This window comes from Xenopus laevis, chromosome 6L, assembly GCF_017654675.1.
Source record: "Xenopus laevis strain J_2021 chromosome 6L, Xenopus_laevis_v10.1, whole genome shotgun sequence".
NCBI lineage: Eukaryota > Metazoa > Chordata > Amphibia > Anura > Pipidae > Xenopus > Xenopus laevis.
Genome location: NC_054381.1, coordinates 45,529,807 through 45,547,158, shown reverse-complemented (window position 1 = coordinate 45,547,158; position 17,352 = coordinate 45,529,807). Strand labels below are relative to the sequence as shown.

The 17,352-nt window shown below is 38.1% G+C and overlaps 1 protein-coding gene across 1 annotated transcript in view; it reads left to right on the top strand.

Moving 5' to 3' along the window:
• rftn1.L (raftlin, lipid raft linker 1 L homeolog) overlaps positions 1-17,352 on the top strand; it is a 198,205-nt gene that overhangs the window by 169,882 nt on the left and 10,971 nt on the right. The window contains exon 8 of the mRNA XM_018267434.2: positions 6,708-6,811. Coding sequence (XP_018122923.1) covers positions 6,708-6,811 — 104 coding nt within the window. The remainder of the gene's footprint in view (positions 1-6,707; positions 6,812-17,352) is intronic.

The following is a 17,352-nucleotide window of genomic DNA, read 5'->3' as shown; positions in this document are numbered from 1 at the left end:
GCAGGTATATAAATATAGCAACCAATATCTACCAAGTGGGGCAGGTTCACTATGGATTATACACATATACCCAAGTGATCCCATTAAGATATACCTTTAACTAAATTACGGGGCACATTTACTATTGGTCGAATATCGAGGGTTAATTAACCCTCCATATTCGACCCTCGAAGTAAATCCTTCGACTTCGAATATCGAATTCGAAGGATTTAGCGCTATTCGTTCGATCAAACGATTCGAAGGATTTTAATCGATCGAACGAAATTCCTTCGATCAGAAATTGACTAGAAAGCCGATGGGGACCTTCCCCATAGGCTAACATTGATGCTCGGTAGGTTTTAGGTGGCGGAGTAGGAGGTCGAAGTTTTTTTTAAAGAGACAGTACTATCGAATGGTCTGGTCGAATAGTCAAACAATTTTTAGTTCGAATCGTTTCAATTCGAAGTCGTAGTCGAAAGTCGAAGTAGCCAATTCGATGGTTGAAGTAGCCAAAAAAAACCTTCGAAATTCAAAGTTTTTATTATTCTAATCCTTCACTCGAACTTATTAAATGTGCCCTAAAGTGTTCATGAAATAATTATTCAAACCATGAAACTAGTACTTAATAGCAAACAGAAAACAAACCAGAAAGCTACTAGGAGCATGCTAGGGTGTGTAGTTCAATAACAGCCACAGGGCTGGAGAATATACATTTTTCATTAATTGCATGTTATATTCCTCTTCCCTCTTATATAATGGGCTCAGTTTTCCTTCATTTGCAGGGTTCACTCTCTCTAACAGGCCATTGAATTTTGATAACTGCACAATTTTCTACAATATGACAAAACAATAAAAGCCATTGTATCCGTTGTGGTGATTATTTCCAACAACGCCAAGTTCAGGAGAGAAAAGGATTGGTCACTGAGGCTAAGCCTAGATTTCTACCTCTACTTTTCGTGCAGAGTCAGGAGCTGAGCTAATAATATGGTGCTGTTCTAGTAATTTCAACCTTTTCTTCACTTGCTCTCTAGAACTGCTGTTTTGTCCAAAGCTAAAAATAATGCCAGAAAAGAGCAATCAGCAAACTGTGGGGCACTTTGGTTCTCAATAGGTGGAATCACACAGTTAATTATATAGCAGGCACAAAGTAAAAGTTGTGATTGTTTGGAACACTGTGGTCACAAGGAACGCACATTAAGTTATAATGCATGGGTAGAGTGGGCTGAAATGCGCCTACGTCTCAGCATTCTAAAAATTAAATCAGTGTTGTATTTAATGCTGACATTTCTGATGCTTTATACTGTCACTGGGCATGCATCATAATGAGCACAAGGGCAGCTAAACACAACTCAGATACACTCATCACAGCCATCCTAGTTAATGAAGTCTGTGTATGTATCAAAACACTCCTCTGCCATGTGAATAATGGTAACACTAAGCTTGGCTCTTGTGCACCTTCTAATGGCAGGTCTGCTTCAATAATCTTCATCAACTCATTTATATTAACCCGCCCCCTGGGATCATACGATTCACTGTGCACACAAACAAACCAACAAACCATACTTGTTAGGTCACATGAGCCAATTAACAGACAGAGTTCTGTCTTTTGCTTCCACACTTCTTCCTGTTACAATTAGAGCTGCAGTATTTCTGGTCAGGTGATCTCTGAGGCAGCACACAGACCATCACAAAATGGTGTTTCAAGGCAAGAGATGTAAAAGGGCAATATTTACTTAAATATATATATATACCAGTTTGATAAGCTTCTTTAATATGTCACTTAATATGATGTAAACTAACTGTTGCTTAAGTATTCATTTTGGGGGTATAGTTTTCCTTTAAGTCTACTACAAAAATCATTTAAGCATTACATAAACTCAGTAGGATTGGTTTGCCGCCAATATTCATTTTACCTTAGTTAGGATCAAGTACAAGGTACTGTTTTATTACTACAGAGAAAAAGAAAATAATATTTTAACTATTGAATTATTTTATTAAAATGGAGTCTACAGGAGATGACCTTCCTGTTATTCAGAGCTTTCTAGGTAACTACAATCTTTTGAAACACTTCTCACTAAAGATCTAGTATGATCATTTTTTTCTTACTATTTGTTAAATGGAATGGTATATATTAATCCCATAGATTTAATTTAGGTATTACTGACTTATCTTGGAGTTTGAGAGCAACCCCTGCAGCACAGCTTTGGTCAAAATGGCTATAGTTGGCTGTCATTATGGCTCTTAAATGGCCTGTGGCAGGCACTGTCACCTGTTCTCTGCAAAACATCTGTGTCCCTTAGGCATTCGTTTTACCTGAAGTGCCAATGCCATTGTAGCGTGGTCATTCACACAGGTAAATTCCCTGATTATATGCACCAACAAATACTTTGGAGAGCTGTCGGGTAGTTTTCGGAAAGGTTTATGTCCCCTTCACGGAAAGTATAATAATAATGTTTTATGCATTGTTCTATCCTATTTTCAATTGCCTGATCATAATTGTTACTTTTAAAGGCAATCTGCCATGCAGTGACCAGGAATTCCATATTTTTCTGCTATTACACTGGGCAGCCTCTCATGATGCTAATGTTAAAACTCATCCTCTTGCCTTAAAGGCACAGCCTTTTGTTCTTTGTACATTGCTGTGATTACAATGCTACCTGGTGATTTTACTGCATTGACCTCTGAGATATTTGTAAAGCACTACCTTGTCACCTCGTGAGTGCTTCTTACCCCAATTGTTTTATGGGCACTCAATGTCATGAATTATTCATGCAAAATATACAGTATTTGCTCTTTTCAGAGAAAATGTCATTTTATAGAAAAGACTGGGGTGATGGGTCTGGGTGACAAAAACTGGATTCCTGATTCATTTTCCACAAAAATCTGAGGATAGTTTTGAAATGTAAAATGATGGGCTAGTACTGTATATTTATGATCTCTTATACAAGAGTTGTGTTTTTTCCCAATATTCTTTTGAAACTAGGGAAATAAATGATATATTTTATTTTCTTTGGCACAAAGAAAACGTGTTAGAGCCTCACAGTTCCACGCTAATGAGATTGAAGGGACATTATGTATCGACTCTGCACAGCATACAGTACACGCCGAACATCACAGCACCAGCATCTGCCTCTTAAGTTACATTTTCTGCTCAGTGAACCATGGAATTTGACTTAATCCCAGCATGACCATACTTCTGTGAATTGATGCAAGTCTAGACTTTAAGGACACCTTTGGATTTTTAAATATGTAGTTGTTTGCTGCACCGAGAAGGAGTAGAAATTTAAATGTGTGAGTTACTAAGCAATATTCTGACCACTCGGTTGTATAAAGTTTTTTTTTTTATTATATATATATATATATATATATATATATATATATATATATATATATATATATATATATAGAGAAAGAGCACAATTGGCATTCGGAACGTAGTTTTTTTTCAATAAATCTTGTTCCTGTGGAGTGCGGTGCTATGTTACTTGTATAAATATATTTATATATATATATATATATATATATATATATATATATATATATAAATTAGTGATGTGTGGGTCGAGTTTTTCCGATCCGCACCCGCCCTCCCTTTCACCCGTGCCCGACTTCCATCTTCCCATAATAGACCAACCCTGCCAATGATGTCACAAAAGGGGCGGGACGAGCAGGCGCGTGGCTATAAAGCCGGAAGTTGGCAGTTGAAGATGGCGGGCGGGAGTGCAGGAGGAAGAGCTCGACCAGGACCCGCCAACCGCAAAAGGTCCCGCGGGTATCAGGCCAGCCCACACATCACTAATATATATATATATATATATATATATATATATATATATATATATATATATATATATATATATATATATATATATATATATATATATATAGACACACACACACATATATTTATTTTATATTTTTAATTGGGTGTTGTAATTAAAGCTTTCATTTTCAGACATCTATGAAAACTAGCAGAATCTACAAAAAAGTAATTTTGCTTTTCATGGCTCGATTCTGAAACCTGAAGCTAGCTCTCCAACGTACATACCCCAACCCTAATAACAGACAGGGCTGCCATTAAAAATCACAGGGCCCTGTACAACAAAATATACTGGGCCCCACCCACCCCAGCCCCAAGCTTCACCCCCAAGTCACACCCCAGCCACCACCCCAGATCCTGCCCACGCCACACCCTCATAAAAGTTTTTTTTTACAAATTGGTGGTCAGGGACCCCCTACAAGTTAAAAAAAAGTAATTGGTGACCAGGGCCCCCCCTATAAGTTAAAAAAAAAAACATTTGCGATAGGCCCCCCATATGTTTTTTTTAAAAAGCTGTTGAGAAAAATTGGGGCCCTGGAGAATATTTTTTAAAAAAACATTTGTGGCAGGGGCCTATAGATTATTAAAATAATACATTGGTGGCCAGGGGATTAGAAAAATGAGAAAACACACATTGGTGTTCAGTAGAATTGAACTTGTGTCTTCAACTTTGCCTCGTTTAGTGGCTTTTGGTCTTTTCGCCGCATCAGGACTTAAATTTCGTCTGTTTTCGTGACTTTGGGTCTTTTCGCCAATTCAGGACTTCAATTTCGTCTGTTTTCATGACTTTGGGTCTTGTCGCAGATTCAGGACTTCGATTTTGTCTGTTTTCGTGACTTTGGGTCTTTTAGCCGATTCAGGACTTCAACTTCAGCTGTTTTTGTGACTTCAGGTCTTTTCGTAGCTTCAGAACTTCGGCTGTTCGGCACTTCGGCTTTTCAGCAGTTCGGGATTTCAGGAGAGGCGGCATGGCTACGGCACTGTCAAGGGGGGCCCGGCTATTTTGAAAAATGCAGCACAGCCGGGCCTTCCTTCAGGCCCAGGCCCTGTACAGCAGTACCCCCTGTGCCCCCCCCTGATGGCCCTGATTACAGACATAAGAGGATTCTCCATTGGGAATCATCCCTTGCTTGTGCTATGTCAGTCATCTTTTATCTAATATATTGAAATGACTTTGCAGCTTTTGACTTACTGCAATCAGACCTCACATAGGTAGATATATTGGTGCTCAGAGCTAGAATAATTTGTTATATGAATCCAAGAAAAGAGATTTTTAGTGTAAACAGAGTTCTCATTGGCTCCACTGGCATAATTTAGGCTTTGAGCCTTGGGGGACCTGGAACCTATATCCATGGTTGCTGGAGGAATATGCATAAGATCAGAATTTGGGTTGAGCAACAATAGTTAATGATTGAATTGTTAAGAAATTTTAACCATAGTTAATCCAGTTACTCTGGATTGCTGCTTGCAAAGTGTTTTACATGTTGCGATCACCATGCTTGAAAATGTAAAGGTATTTTCTGCTGATTTGTCTGTGGGTGACCGATCACTTCCAGCACCATAGCCCTAAGAGAGAAAACAGCCCATTGTGTCATTGACCTCAGGGAAATATCATGAAAAAAATTAAACATTTAAGATGGAGAATGCCCGAACGGATAGATTACCAGGCCTGGTAGATACTGTACATCAGTCAACCTGGCACTGTGGGAAATAAGCATTTGTGTTTCTTATCCCATTTTAGTCTTTCTTTCCACCAAACCAAGGCAGCATTCACAGTGTGCTATCCGTGTAATAAGTGGGAACATTTTGATATTAAATCTTTTATCAAGCACTTCAAAGGCTGTGATTAATGTATTAAAGCCTCAGACATTCAGGTGCTTATTAAATTACACATGACACCAAAGTTTTTTAAGGGCACATTGAAATGGACAGCCCATTATTCTGTCAAGTTTTTAAATCAAGAGAAATGTACATTTTTGATTTAAGTTTAAAGAATAAAAAGTATTTCTGGTGTGAATCTATTATGAATGTTAATGTTAAATATTCTTAAGGCTGCTCTCTATGGAACTCTGTTAGCCAGACTTTGAGGAGAAATGGTAGAATGGTGGTGGGCTTTATATAGTAAAAAAAAATAGTCTCTGAATTTGGGAGCATTATTTTTAGCATATGTATTGCCTACTAAAAAGTTGATGTAATATACCATTAAGGAGATTGAGTTCAGCCATTCTAAAGTTTCATAATTAGCATAGCATTCTAGAACTTTCAAAACTCCAGGGTAAGGCAAAGGAACCCCCGTCGCATACTCAACAACTGTAATGAGTTTCCTTGGACAATAATTCTTGGACTTCCCAACATCCTGAAATGCATGGGCTATGGGTAGATCAAAAGACAACCTGTCAATACATTTGGCATTGACGCGATGGCGCCATTGATTCTACAGACTTATAATTGCTTTGTTTGGGTTCTTTGTTAAAGGTACTGTAACATCTATGTGATATATTATGTGATATATTACATAGAGCACTGGCAGTAAATATACAGAAGTGATTAAAACCTTGTCAAACTCCTACTATACAGAATGCATGTTCAAAATGAGATGTACTTACTTGGTTCATATTCAGTCTGGTTGTATACATCCCTATTTAAGGCTATATCATGCTGGGTTCATCATTAAGGATCTGAGATAATGCTCACCCATGCTGTATGATATAAGACTTTTTGGGATTAAAGAAACAATGTAATCTCATGACAATGGACTATTCTGTACAATTGACAGCTGGTCGCTTGTTGGGGCATATAGGATTGGATTTTCACTCTAATCACTAACATGTATATTTATGTTTTATTTCTGAATTGCTAATTTCTTGATACACTGTGTGCTCACATGTTTGCTGTTCTTACCTTTTAGGGTTTCGAAGTGCACACAGACTACATGCCGCTCTTGAATTCTTTGGCCGTTTATGGATGGCAGCTGACGTGTGTTCTTTCTACTCCCATAGTAAAAACCAGCAGGTATGTGTATGGTTTATTTGGAGTATCATTTATTAGCATTCTGTCCATAAGCCAACTTAATGTTTAGATATATCTGTAGCACTTTTGAGTTTAGGTTTCTGGAATGCAAAAAATAAACTTATGTCAAAGATTTTGCTGCAAAAGATTATCAAGGCAAAAATTGTTAAAGCCAGGCTGTGTTTTTCCTCCCGTGTTAAGGTATTGCTTCCCTTGGGGTATTTTTTAAATTTCGTGCTGTTTTTCTGTTTTTTCTTCCTGTCACTATCAATATCAGTTAAGGCTGCCACCTGTGCAGTATTCTACCTGCCAATAAAAACGATACATAGTGCTAATGTTATTAGTAAGGAAGGAAGATAGAGGTACAACAAAATGTAGCAACCCTAATCTTGGTACCCTTATTTTTAATTTTTTAAATATTTCATAAGTAATCCAGGTTGTCTCCCTTTCATTCTATTTAGACTGTGGCAGAACATTCTGGCTATATTCTTACCTTTCATAAGTGCTTATTTATTAACAATTTGAATTTATTAAATAAAAAGGATAACATTAGTAGTACACAGGTTATCTGCTTGTCTATGATTGGCTGGCTGCAGATGAGTTCCAGCAGGACTAGTCTGGCACAATTTGCAGTAACCCATGACAACCAATAAGGATTTAATTGGGTCTTTGCTCTTTAAAAAAATATATATATTTTTGGTTACTATGGATTACTGCACTGGTGCAAATTTCCACCAGTGCTAGTAAAAGAGGAACAGATATTTTACAGGGTCAGCAGCAGTTGAAAATCAAAAAGACATAAACTTGTCATTGTTTGCATTATATATAAACTATATAGGATAGGTTCCCATTTGGTGAGATGCAGGAATAATGCATCAACAAGGAGTCAGCAAGGAAAAACAAAATTCTGTGAATAATGGCTTGCACACTAACATAGGGCAATGTGCAGACAGTACACAAAATATATATTTATAATTGATGTATTTGTGAATCTTTACCTGTACTTCATAAATCACATGGTTTTGCTTTTTATTATTACTGGCTGGGGTCTTTCACACTAGGGTGAGCACCAGGCTAGGGCCCTAGATGCTATCATAAAATCCTGTCATTGATAACTATACATAGGGTTAACCTTAACCCATTTGGTTTAATTTATTAATAAATATCAAAATCCTAGCCCAATTTTCAAAAACATCAAAATAACATTATATTTTATTTATTTATTTATAATACACAAGCGCCAAGAATATCCTGTAAATAATATCCTTATAAACAGTGCTTACAGTCATCAGCTAGAAACTGTGCTTATTGATGTAATTGCTGTCATGTGACTCACTGGAACATGGGTATTACAATAAATAATTTACTCCTATTGTAAAATATATAGTGAATAAAGTACCCCCTCTTGTAAATTATAAGGATATTATAAGTTACTTTGGAGTTTCATGACCATATAAAAACATGAGGCCGAAGCCCGAGTGTTTTTATATATGTCATGGAACTACGAGGTAACTTCTAAAATCCTCTAAAATATTTTGCAACTGGGGGTACTTTATTTATTATAATACACACGTTTCAGCGAGTCATGTGAAATTACATCACAACTCACCATTTATAACTGATGACATCACAATATAAGGTTATAATTTACAAGATATTCATGGCTTTTGTGTATTATAAGTAGGGTTGCACTATTTTTGATGCGGCCGAACCCCTGAATCCTACGCAAAAGATTCAGCCAAGAACCGAATCCTAATTTACATATGCAAATTAGGGGTGGGAAGGGGAAAACATTTTTTACTTCCTTGTTTTGTGACAAAAGGTCACGTCATTTCCCTCCCTACCCCTAATTTGCATATGCAAATTAGGATTCAGATTCGGTACGGCCGGGCAGAAGGATTCGGCCGAATCCTGCTGAAAAAGGCCGAATCCTGGCCAAATCCTGAACCGAATCCTGGATTCGGTGCATCCCTAATTATAAGGACATTAGAAGTCACCTTGGCATTTCATGATCTGTATAAAAGCATTCGGCCTTACATTTCTTGCTTTTATATAGTCATGGAATTCCTCGGTGACTTATAATATACTTATAATACATGAGAGCCATGAATATCCTGTAAATTATATCTTTATAAACGGTGACTAGTGATGTCATCAGTTATAAACAGTGAGTAGTGATGTCGTTTTTGTCATATGACTCCTAAAACTTGTGTATTATAGTGAATAAAGTACCCCTTGTTGGAAAATATGAGGATATTAGAAGTTACCTCGGAGTTCCATGACCTGTATAAAAGCAATCGGCTTCCTTGTGACTTATAATATCCTTATATTATACAAAAGGAGGTACTTTATTCACTATATACGGTATATTACAAGGGAGGGGTACATTATTCACTATATATTCTCTAAAGACTTGAAGAATCACCCAGCGTTCTTAGCGTAATGTTCCTTTTGACATGAATGATAGCCTTAATTGGTAGATACAGTGTGCATATCTGTAATGGGGCAAAAAGATCTCTCCACTGGCACTCCTAAATTGCACAAAACCAGGATCTTGGTTCTTCAAATCAATGCATGGTTGCTAGGGCAATTTGGACCCTAGCAACCAGATTGCTGAAATTGCAAACTGGAGAGCTGCTGAATAAAAAGCTAAATAAATGAAAAACCATAAATAATAGAAAATGAAAGCGTATTGAAAATTGTGTCAGAATATCACTCTCTACAAGAACCCCTTTAAGGAGTTGTTGACTTTATGGTGTAAACTGGAAGGCATGGGTTCTCATTGAGACTTTGATCATTTACTATAATTTCTCTGTTCTTCAGGCACACAAAAATGTGAAATCAATAATTTGGACTATTAATAGAAAATAATTCTATCTTTCGTGAAGTAGAATTAATTTATATCCCTGTGTTTTTTGCAGTTTCAGTTTTTTGGGCATTCTACTAAATGATGTCCACATAATGCGATATATTTATCTTAGCAAAACATAACACGAGTGAGTTAGCTCATTAACTGGTGTCAATTTCATTTTCTTACCCTTCCATAAAGCAGCTGGCATAGGGGGAATAAAACCTACAATCCATTACCTTCACTTCGCTTGTGCTGTATTATTCGGTTATTGGTAGACAGAGGTCAAATTAATTTCATTTGTGAGTTGTCATCACGCTGAGACATCCCTTGTCTGCATGGCTAAATTGAACTGCTTTGTCAATTAGTGCAATGAATAATTGTCAGGATGTTCCTTATCATGCTTAAATTTATGAATTCAGGAAAGATATTATGTTTTGTTAAGAGCACGTTTCCTATATGTTATCAGTTTTATTTAGTTAACTGTGCTGTGCCTGAAGTACAAATCTACTATAATCTACTGATGACATCCTAAGAGGCAGGCATATACAGAGATAAATGGTGTCATAAAAAATATTATGCAGTCATAAAGAACATGATCCTGTTGGGAGTCCATAACTGGAGACCACTATTAGTCTAGTGCTGTGTGTCCTATCCCCACTAATAGAACAGACTACAGAAATAGAGCATGTTCGGGGGAATGTAATATCATGCGCAATCGCATAAACTGTTCGCAAAGCGAATTGCCAGTAGTTTGCGCGCGAGAGTGGGTATGCAATAATTCGCTTTGCGACTGTTCTGCTACATTTGCGACTGTTTCCGAGGTTTCCCTCCACTTTGCGAACTTTTGTTATTGCGCTCTATTGCGCTGTTGCGCTATCAATGTAATAAAACTTCTTATCGCAAATTGCTTATATTGCGCTTCGTTTTTTAACGAGTCGCGTCTGTAGTCGCTGTTCAGTGAAAATGTTATTCGCAATCTAATCGCAATGTAATTGTGTTCACGTGACTTTGCTATCAGTGTTGTGAGAAGAAGGTGTATGTACAACTTTTGCAGAAAGATATTCGTGGAGCAATTCCACCGTTCGCATTGTGTACATTTTCTCGCTATTCTTCATGTAATTTAAAAATTTGGTCAAGTTATATGTGGTAAAGATATATGTCAGCATTTTTTTTATATGTGGTAAAGGTATATGGTTATTAGTTTTTTTCCAGTGAGAACATCTTTCATTGCGACTCATCTTATTTTTGCGTTTGCTACTGTTTTGTGCTTATGTAATATATCTGTGGGAAAAATATTGCATTCCGCTTAGCGCAAATATACTCGCAAAAGTGTGAATGCGTGCTGCAATAACGCCAAATATTACATTTGGGGGAAAGACTTATGTGGACTATATGTACCCTCATATTTTCCAGGCAGCAGCTCCAGTGGACCCCAGACACCCCAGTCCAACACTGGCCCTTTGAACTGTGAGGCCATACCTCAAATAACAATATGCTATGTCCTGTTGACTGGCAGGTCATTACAACCCTAAGTGCTCTACCAATAGAAATATATTAAGGAACAGATACGCCAATGCAAGAACTATGCTGCTACATTATTTATTTAACACAACATGTTTAGAGCTGTGGGCTCTTTCTCAAGTGTTCCCTTAGTGCTCATTCACTTTGCACTTGCTGCAGGGACAGTGTTGCATGAGGTGCAGAGAACAGTGTTGGTAAATACAGTAAGACAGTTAGTACAGGGTCCCAGTGTGGTTTGCAGCTACTGATACTCCCTTGTAGAACCCTGAAATGGCCTGTGCCTACTGGTACTTCCTTGCTTGTGTGTCTGAATGACTAACATGTTAGAGGGCAGGGACACCTACAAACGTCCCTGTGTTCTGCAACAGAGCATAGAGACCTGCAGCAATTCATTCAGCATGGAAGGCTGGGTGCAAAAACTCCATCTTTCATGTTGTGAATGACCTCTGCTTAAGTAGAGCAAAAACCTGTAACAAGTATGAGATTCAGGGCTCATAAGCACAGCACTGGCAGTCGAAGGCAACCTTAAACAGTTTTATACAGCTTGGATGGTTTTAATTCTAAACAGAATGAACAGGTTCGGCACACTTGCTTCAACATAGGAATTGCAGTCCCTCTTTAAAGGAGAAGGGAAGGCAAAAATGATTACCTATATCCCTTTAATCTACTCCCCAAGACATACTAAAACGCTATGTTTTTAACTCACATTTCCTAGTCCTATCGCATAGAATCCAGCTCCTCTTTCGGATGGCATAATCAGTCACGCAGGCGCCATCTTAGTAAGGTAGCGAAGGCTTCAGTTTCTCCTTTGTCCTTACTGCGCAAGCGCGGAAAAAAAAACGGTGACCTTTGGAGCGTATGTGTATAAACCAATGTAATAAATGGCATGGCATCCTCACCTTAGCCTGCCGTATATAAATTTATGCTCCAATCGCTGTGCACCGCAAGCACTGATGCTGCCTGTTAGCTGTCCAAACTATCATTAAAAAAATTTGCTGTGTCTCCCCAGCTTCCAGACGCTTCAATTCTGATTGGCTGGGGGGAGTGGCCATAAGGGTCAATGATGACACGCGCACATAGGGATTTGCATGCACATCATCATCATCATCATCAGCTCCCCAGTACATGCGCATAACGACAGAATTATATCCAATGCGCCTCAAGGCTGCCTCGGGCAGCAGGCAGTAAGAGCTGGAAAAAATAGTGACGTCACCCGAGTCACACGCTGCAGTGCTGAGCTAGCGGAGCTGCTTCAACAATAGATGGGTGAATTTGACCTGTTTCTTTTCGCCAAAAATCCGCCGCCGGCGAAATGTCGCCGACGTCCATTAAAGTCTATGGGTGTCAAAATTTTTTTATCTATGGACGTCATTTTGGCGGCGAAACAAGGCAAAAAATTCGCCCATCCCTAGAGACCACAGATAAATATTTAAAACCGGTCAGTGATTTCTATATACACAAGACTTTCTTTACCAGGCTATTTCTGTTTTGCCTTTCCTTCACCCAGAATGGTGTACACAGAAAACAAAATATCTCCGCATTAGGAGGCAGATTTATTAAGGTTCAAATAGTAAATTCAAACTTTCAAAAAAATAAATTTTTGGTCAAAACTCTCAAATTTGAATTGTGAATTATTCAAACTCGATTCGAATTTCAATTCGTATTCCAATTCGAATTTCGAGATTTATCAAACCTATACCCTGGAAAAAATTCAAATTCGACTATTCGCCAGCTAAAACCTGCCAAGTTCATGTATAAGTCAATGGAAGAGGTCCAGTGACCCAATTGAAGATGTTAATAGCCTTCCTGACATTTAAGTTTTTCTCGAAGAAAAAACTAGTTTCGAGTTTTCGGGTCGATAATATTCGTTCGAGTTTTAGATATTTGATTTTTCTTAAAGAACCTCAAATTTCGAGTATATTTGAATTTATTACAGTTTTTACACTTTAATTAATGGGCCACTAGGAGTACAGAGTCCTCAAAAGTCCTGGAAAAGCAGCATGCATATGCATATATTTTCTGTAGATGTGTGTGTGCAGCAGCAGGGCACAATCTGGCACTTTGGCATAGGAGGGAATGCCTTGCAGGCTGAGGATGCTGTCAGCTGTTGTTCTCAACCACTGGAGAGAGACATGACTTTCACACTGGGAATCTATATTATCAGACTGAGAGACAAGTCTAACAACTACATGCATTTTCTGCATTGCCACTGACAAGAGATCTAATAAGTGTGAAAGAACTGTATTTGTTTTTATCAGTAACAATGAAAGGCTTTTTTACTTTTTATATGAGGGAAATCAAAACAAAATGGCCGTGATACTGTCAATATTACCAGACATTGTAGTCTGACCAGGCAATAATGGGCTTCAATAAAGATATTTAATTCTTGTCATTATAAGTGTTCTTCTGAGCATGACTGTACATCGTGCAGTATATTATAATGCAACAATTGGGTAGAGTTCAGGATGCACAAGTCTACTTTAGAGTCTTACTGTAGGACAAACAGTATTACTGCATTTATTTCAATTGGACATCTACCACTGCGGTACTGGTGATAGGCTAATAAATTAAATAAATTTGGCAGGCATGGATTTCCGGCAAATTTCCACATTTCGCCACCCGTGAATAGATTTGTGAAACTGCGGCAAAAATTTAAAAATCCAGCATGACAAAAAAAAAAAAAATTTTGTTTCGCGCATAAAAGTTGATGCACGTAAAAATTATTCGGACACCCATTGACTAATGCATTTGGACAAAATAGTCGCACATATAAAAAAATTTAGCTTGAGTCAAAATTGACACGCGTCAATGCGGTTTGCTAATTATTTTGGCGTTTCACAAATTTATAAACAGTTTTGGGAATTTTTCGCGAATCGAAACAGGACAGATTCGACCATCACTAGCTGACACCTTAAACCAGATGTTTGTAATAATAACCAGTTTTTAGTCTGGTCACAGTGTTGAGTGAGAGTGAACAATGTTGGCTACCATTGGAGGCATTGCTGCTACAGACAACATACAGAAGCAAAGCCAAATGATAACGGTTGCCATTGGAAATATGACTAATTATAACTTACCTCTTATTTTTGTTTCTAACTTTATGGCTTTGAAACCCAAAGCAATGTTTCCTTAAGCTCCTGTAATAAAGAGGGAGAAACTATTAAACATACATTAAGGGGCACATTTACTAAAGGTCGAAGTGAATTCAAAGTAATTTTGGGGTACTTCGACCATCGAATAGGCCAAATTCGACTTTGATTCGAATTGAAAATACTTTGAATATTTGACCATTAGAAAATTGAAGTACTGTCTCTTTAAAAAACTTCGACTTCGACACTTCGCCACCTTAAACCTGCCGAATGTTAGCCTATGGGGACCTCCTAGAACCTATAGCCAAGATTTGGCTACGTTTTTAGAAGTCGAAGTTTTTATTTTTGAAAATCGTTCGATTGATCGATGAAATCATTCGAATCGTTCGAATTGAAGGATTTAATCGTTTGATCAAAGGATTTAATCGTTCGATCGCATATAGTCATATTTGATCAAAAAAAACTTTGACTTCGAATATCATACTACTGCAATGCGATGGTCAAATTTCGAAGTTGTCAATAAAAAGCAGCTTTTCTCTCACTGACTTCGTGTTAATAATCTGAACACTGTACACAATATTTCTATTAAACATTGCTATTTGGTATGTGTGGATATTTGATTAACAGAGCATAAATACACAAGTTTTCGGCTTAACCATAACTTACTCCTTTCCATTGGGAAATTTAAGTTGCCCTCCATTTCCATCAATTTCTAATCCCTCTCCCTCTCCATCAAGTCACTGCTTCTCTTTGTCTACTCCCTCTCCTTCTCTCTCTCTCCCTCCCTCTCTCTCTCTCTCTCTCTCTCTCTCTCTCTCTCTCTCTCTCTCTCTCTCTCTCTCTCTCCTCACAGTCCCTATCTCTTCAATAGTACATGCCCACATGATTTAGATGAGACAGTATTACATTGCAGATTCCAGTATGAGCGGGCTGGCCATAGACTTAAAGATATAGTTGTACAAACAAAGGTTCATACAATTTTCAGACCGTGTGTGGAGTCAGAATGATCGGCCAGAGATTATTTTGTAACATGGCGATCGGTAGTTTACTCGATCAAACAGATTAGAAGATTTCTGTCGGCTAACGCTAAGATCTCTGCATGGATTGCCTATCTGACAATATCCATGGGTGACTGTCACTACTATTTCTCATACATAACTTTTTTTACAATTGCTGTCTGTCAATTAATGGCCAGCACATAGTCTGATTTGTTATTTTTCCTACTTTATTTAATCTGAATGGTTAGTTGTCGACCGTTACATTGCAACAAACGATCTTTTGTCTTACAAGGAATAAAATCTGTATGTCTATGGCTAGCTTTACTGGCATATCTGGGCCTAGTTGGATTGATCTAAATTCTCCTGCAATTTAATATTCATATATTGGAAGGTGTGACCTGGTATCCCTTCTCTCTGCAGACATTTCCCATCTCTGTCCTCCTAATTCCTGCCTATACCCCTGGCATCCCATCTCCCTCCTCTCTGTCTCTGTCCAAATGTAAAACAAACTGGGTGCTTAATCATGCAACATCAGTTTTTAATAAAAATGTTCTGCAGATGTAGAGGGGCAAATTCACTAAAGTGTGAAGCAGCTAGTGCAAATTTGCCAGCGTGATGTCATTTCGTTACTTTGCTGATTTACTAACGGGTGCTGGCTGGCGTAAATTCGCTAGCGAAGTGGACCTGCTCTAGTGCTACTTCGCACCCTTACGCCAGACGAAGTTGGGCTATGGCGAATTCACTAACTTGCACATTTTACTGAACGTTACCTCTTGTGCCAGACTTGCCATCGCCACCTCAGACCAGGCAAAGTGCAATAGAGTAAATAGGGCTTGCTTTAAAAAAAGTTAAAACTTTTTTCTAAGTCACAAAGAATGCTGGCGTCTTTTACTTTCTTAAGGGTGATAGGTTGAAAAAGATCGTAAATTTTTTTGGGGGCACCCTCCTTCCTCCCCCTACATTTCCTAACATATGGCACCTAAACTATACAGTGGGCACATGTATAGGGCAAAATAACACCTCTATTTTATTTTATGAAGCTTTCCCAGCCTTGTGTAGTGTAATGTATTTGCTGCTACATATACGTCCATTCTACTTTAACTTGGCGTTGTATGCAAATTAGGCATCGCTGGCGTAACTTTGCTTTGCTTGACGAATTAACGCTAGCGCAACTACCTTTAGCCTCCCTGGGCGAAATTCGGATTTTAGTGAATTAGCGGTGCCCTGACGAAACTTCACCTGACGAAGTGCGGCGAAGGCGTCGCTATCGAATTTTCGGCACTTTTCGAAATTTCGAATTTGCCCCTGTTTCCCAATCCTGACAGCAGCACAGCTAATTAACATGATATAGAAGAAAACTGTGTCCTAAAATGTGTTTCTTATGGTGATTTATTTCAATGAGGGCCTAGATTATTTCATTTCCCACCCGCTTCACGTAGCACGTGCCCATTTTAGCTGGAGTAAACACCAGAAAACATGATTAGCTTTTGCCTCTTTCACTATTTATTTCTGTATCTGAGTGTAATTTTCTGCACAAAATAGATTCATATCTAACCGTAAACAGCAGATTAAAAATATCAGTGCCCGGATCTCTTAGTGAAAGGTAATTGCACATCTTAGTGAATGTCACATACCATACCTCATTTTGCAGGAATGGCTCATTTGCATATTCAATTTGCCTGCCACATGGATTTGCATAGGCAGAGTCTAATTGAAACCTAAATGTCACTTTATAGAGGTCTTGACTCGCAAGCGCTGGGTAATGACATTCGGTTAGATGTCCCTGTATAAAAGAAAAACATATTCTGACAGGTTCATTTAGATAAACTGATCTGACACATCAAAATGGCACTGGGTAAATGAAGGAATAGCTTTGTGCTAGACCAGTGATTTCTGAGAGATATAACCTGTGACCTTATAAAAAAAACAATCTATCAGGATGCATCTGTGTTGGGTTCCAACAAAGGTTTTAATAACACTGCCCAAAGCAACCAATCAAATGTTTGCTTTTACACAGTTGTACAGCTACCTGCTCACTGGTTGCTATAGGTGTTAAGACCTTTACCAATTCTAGCACATGAACTC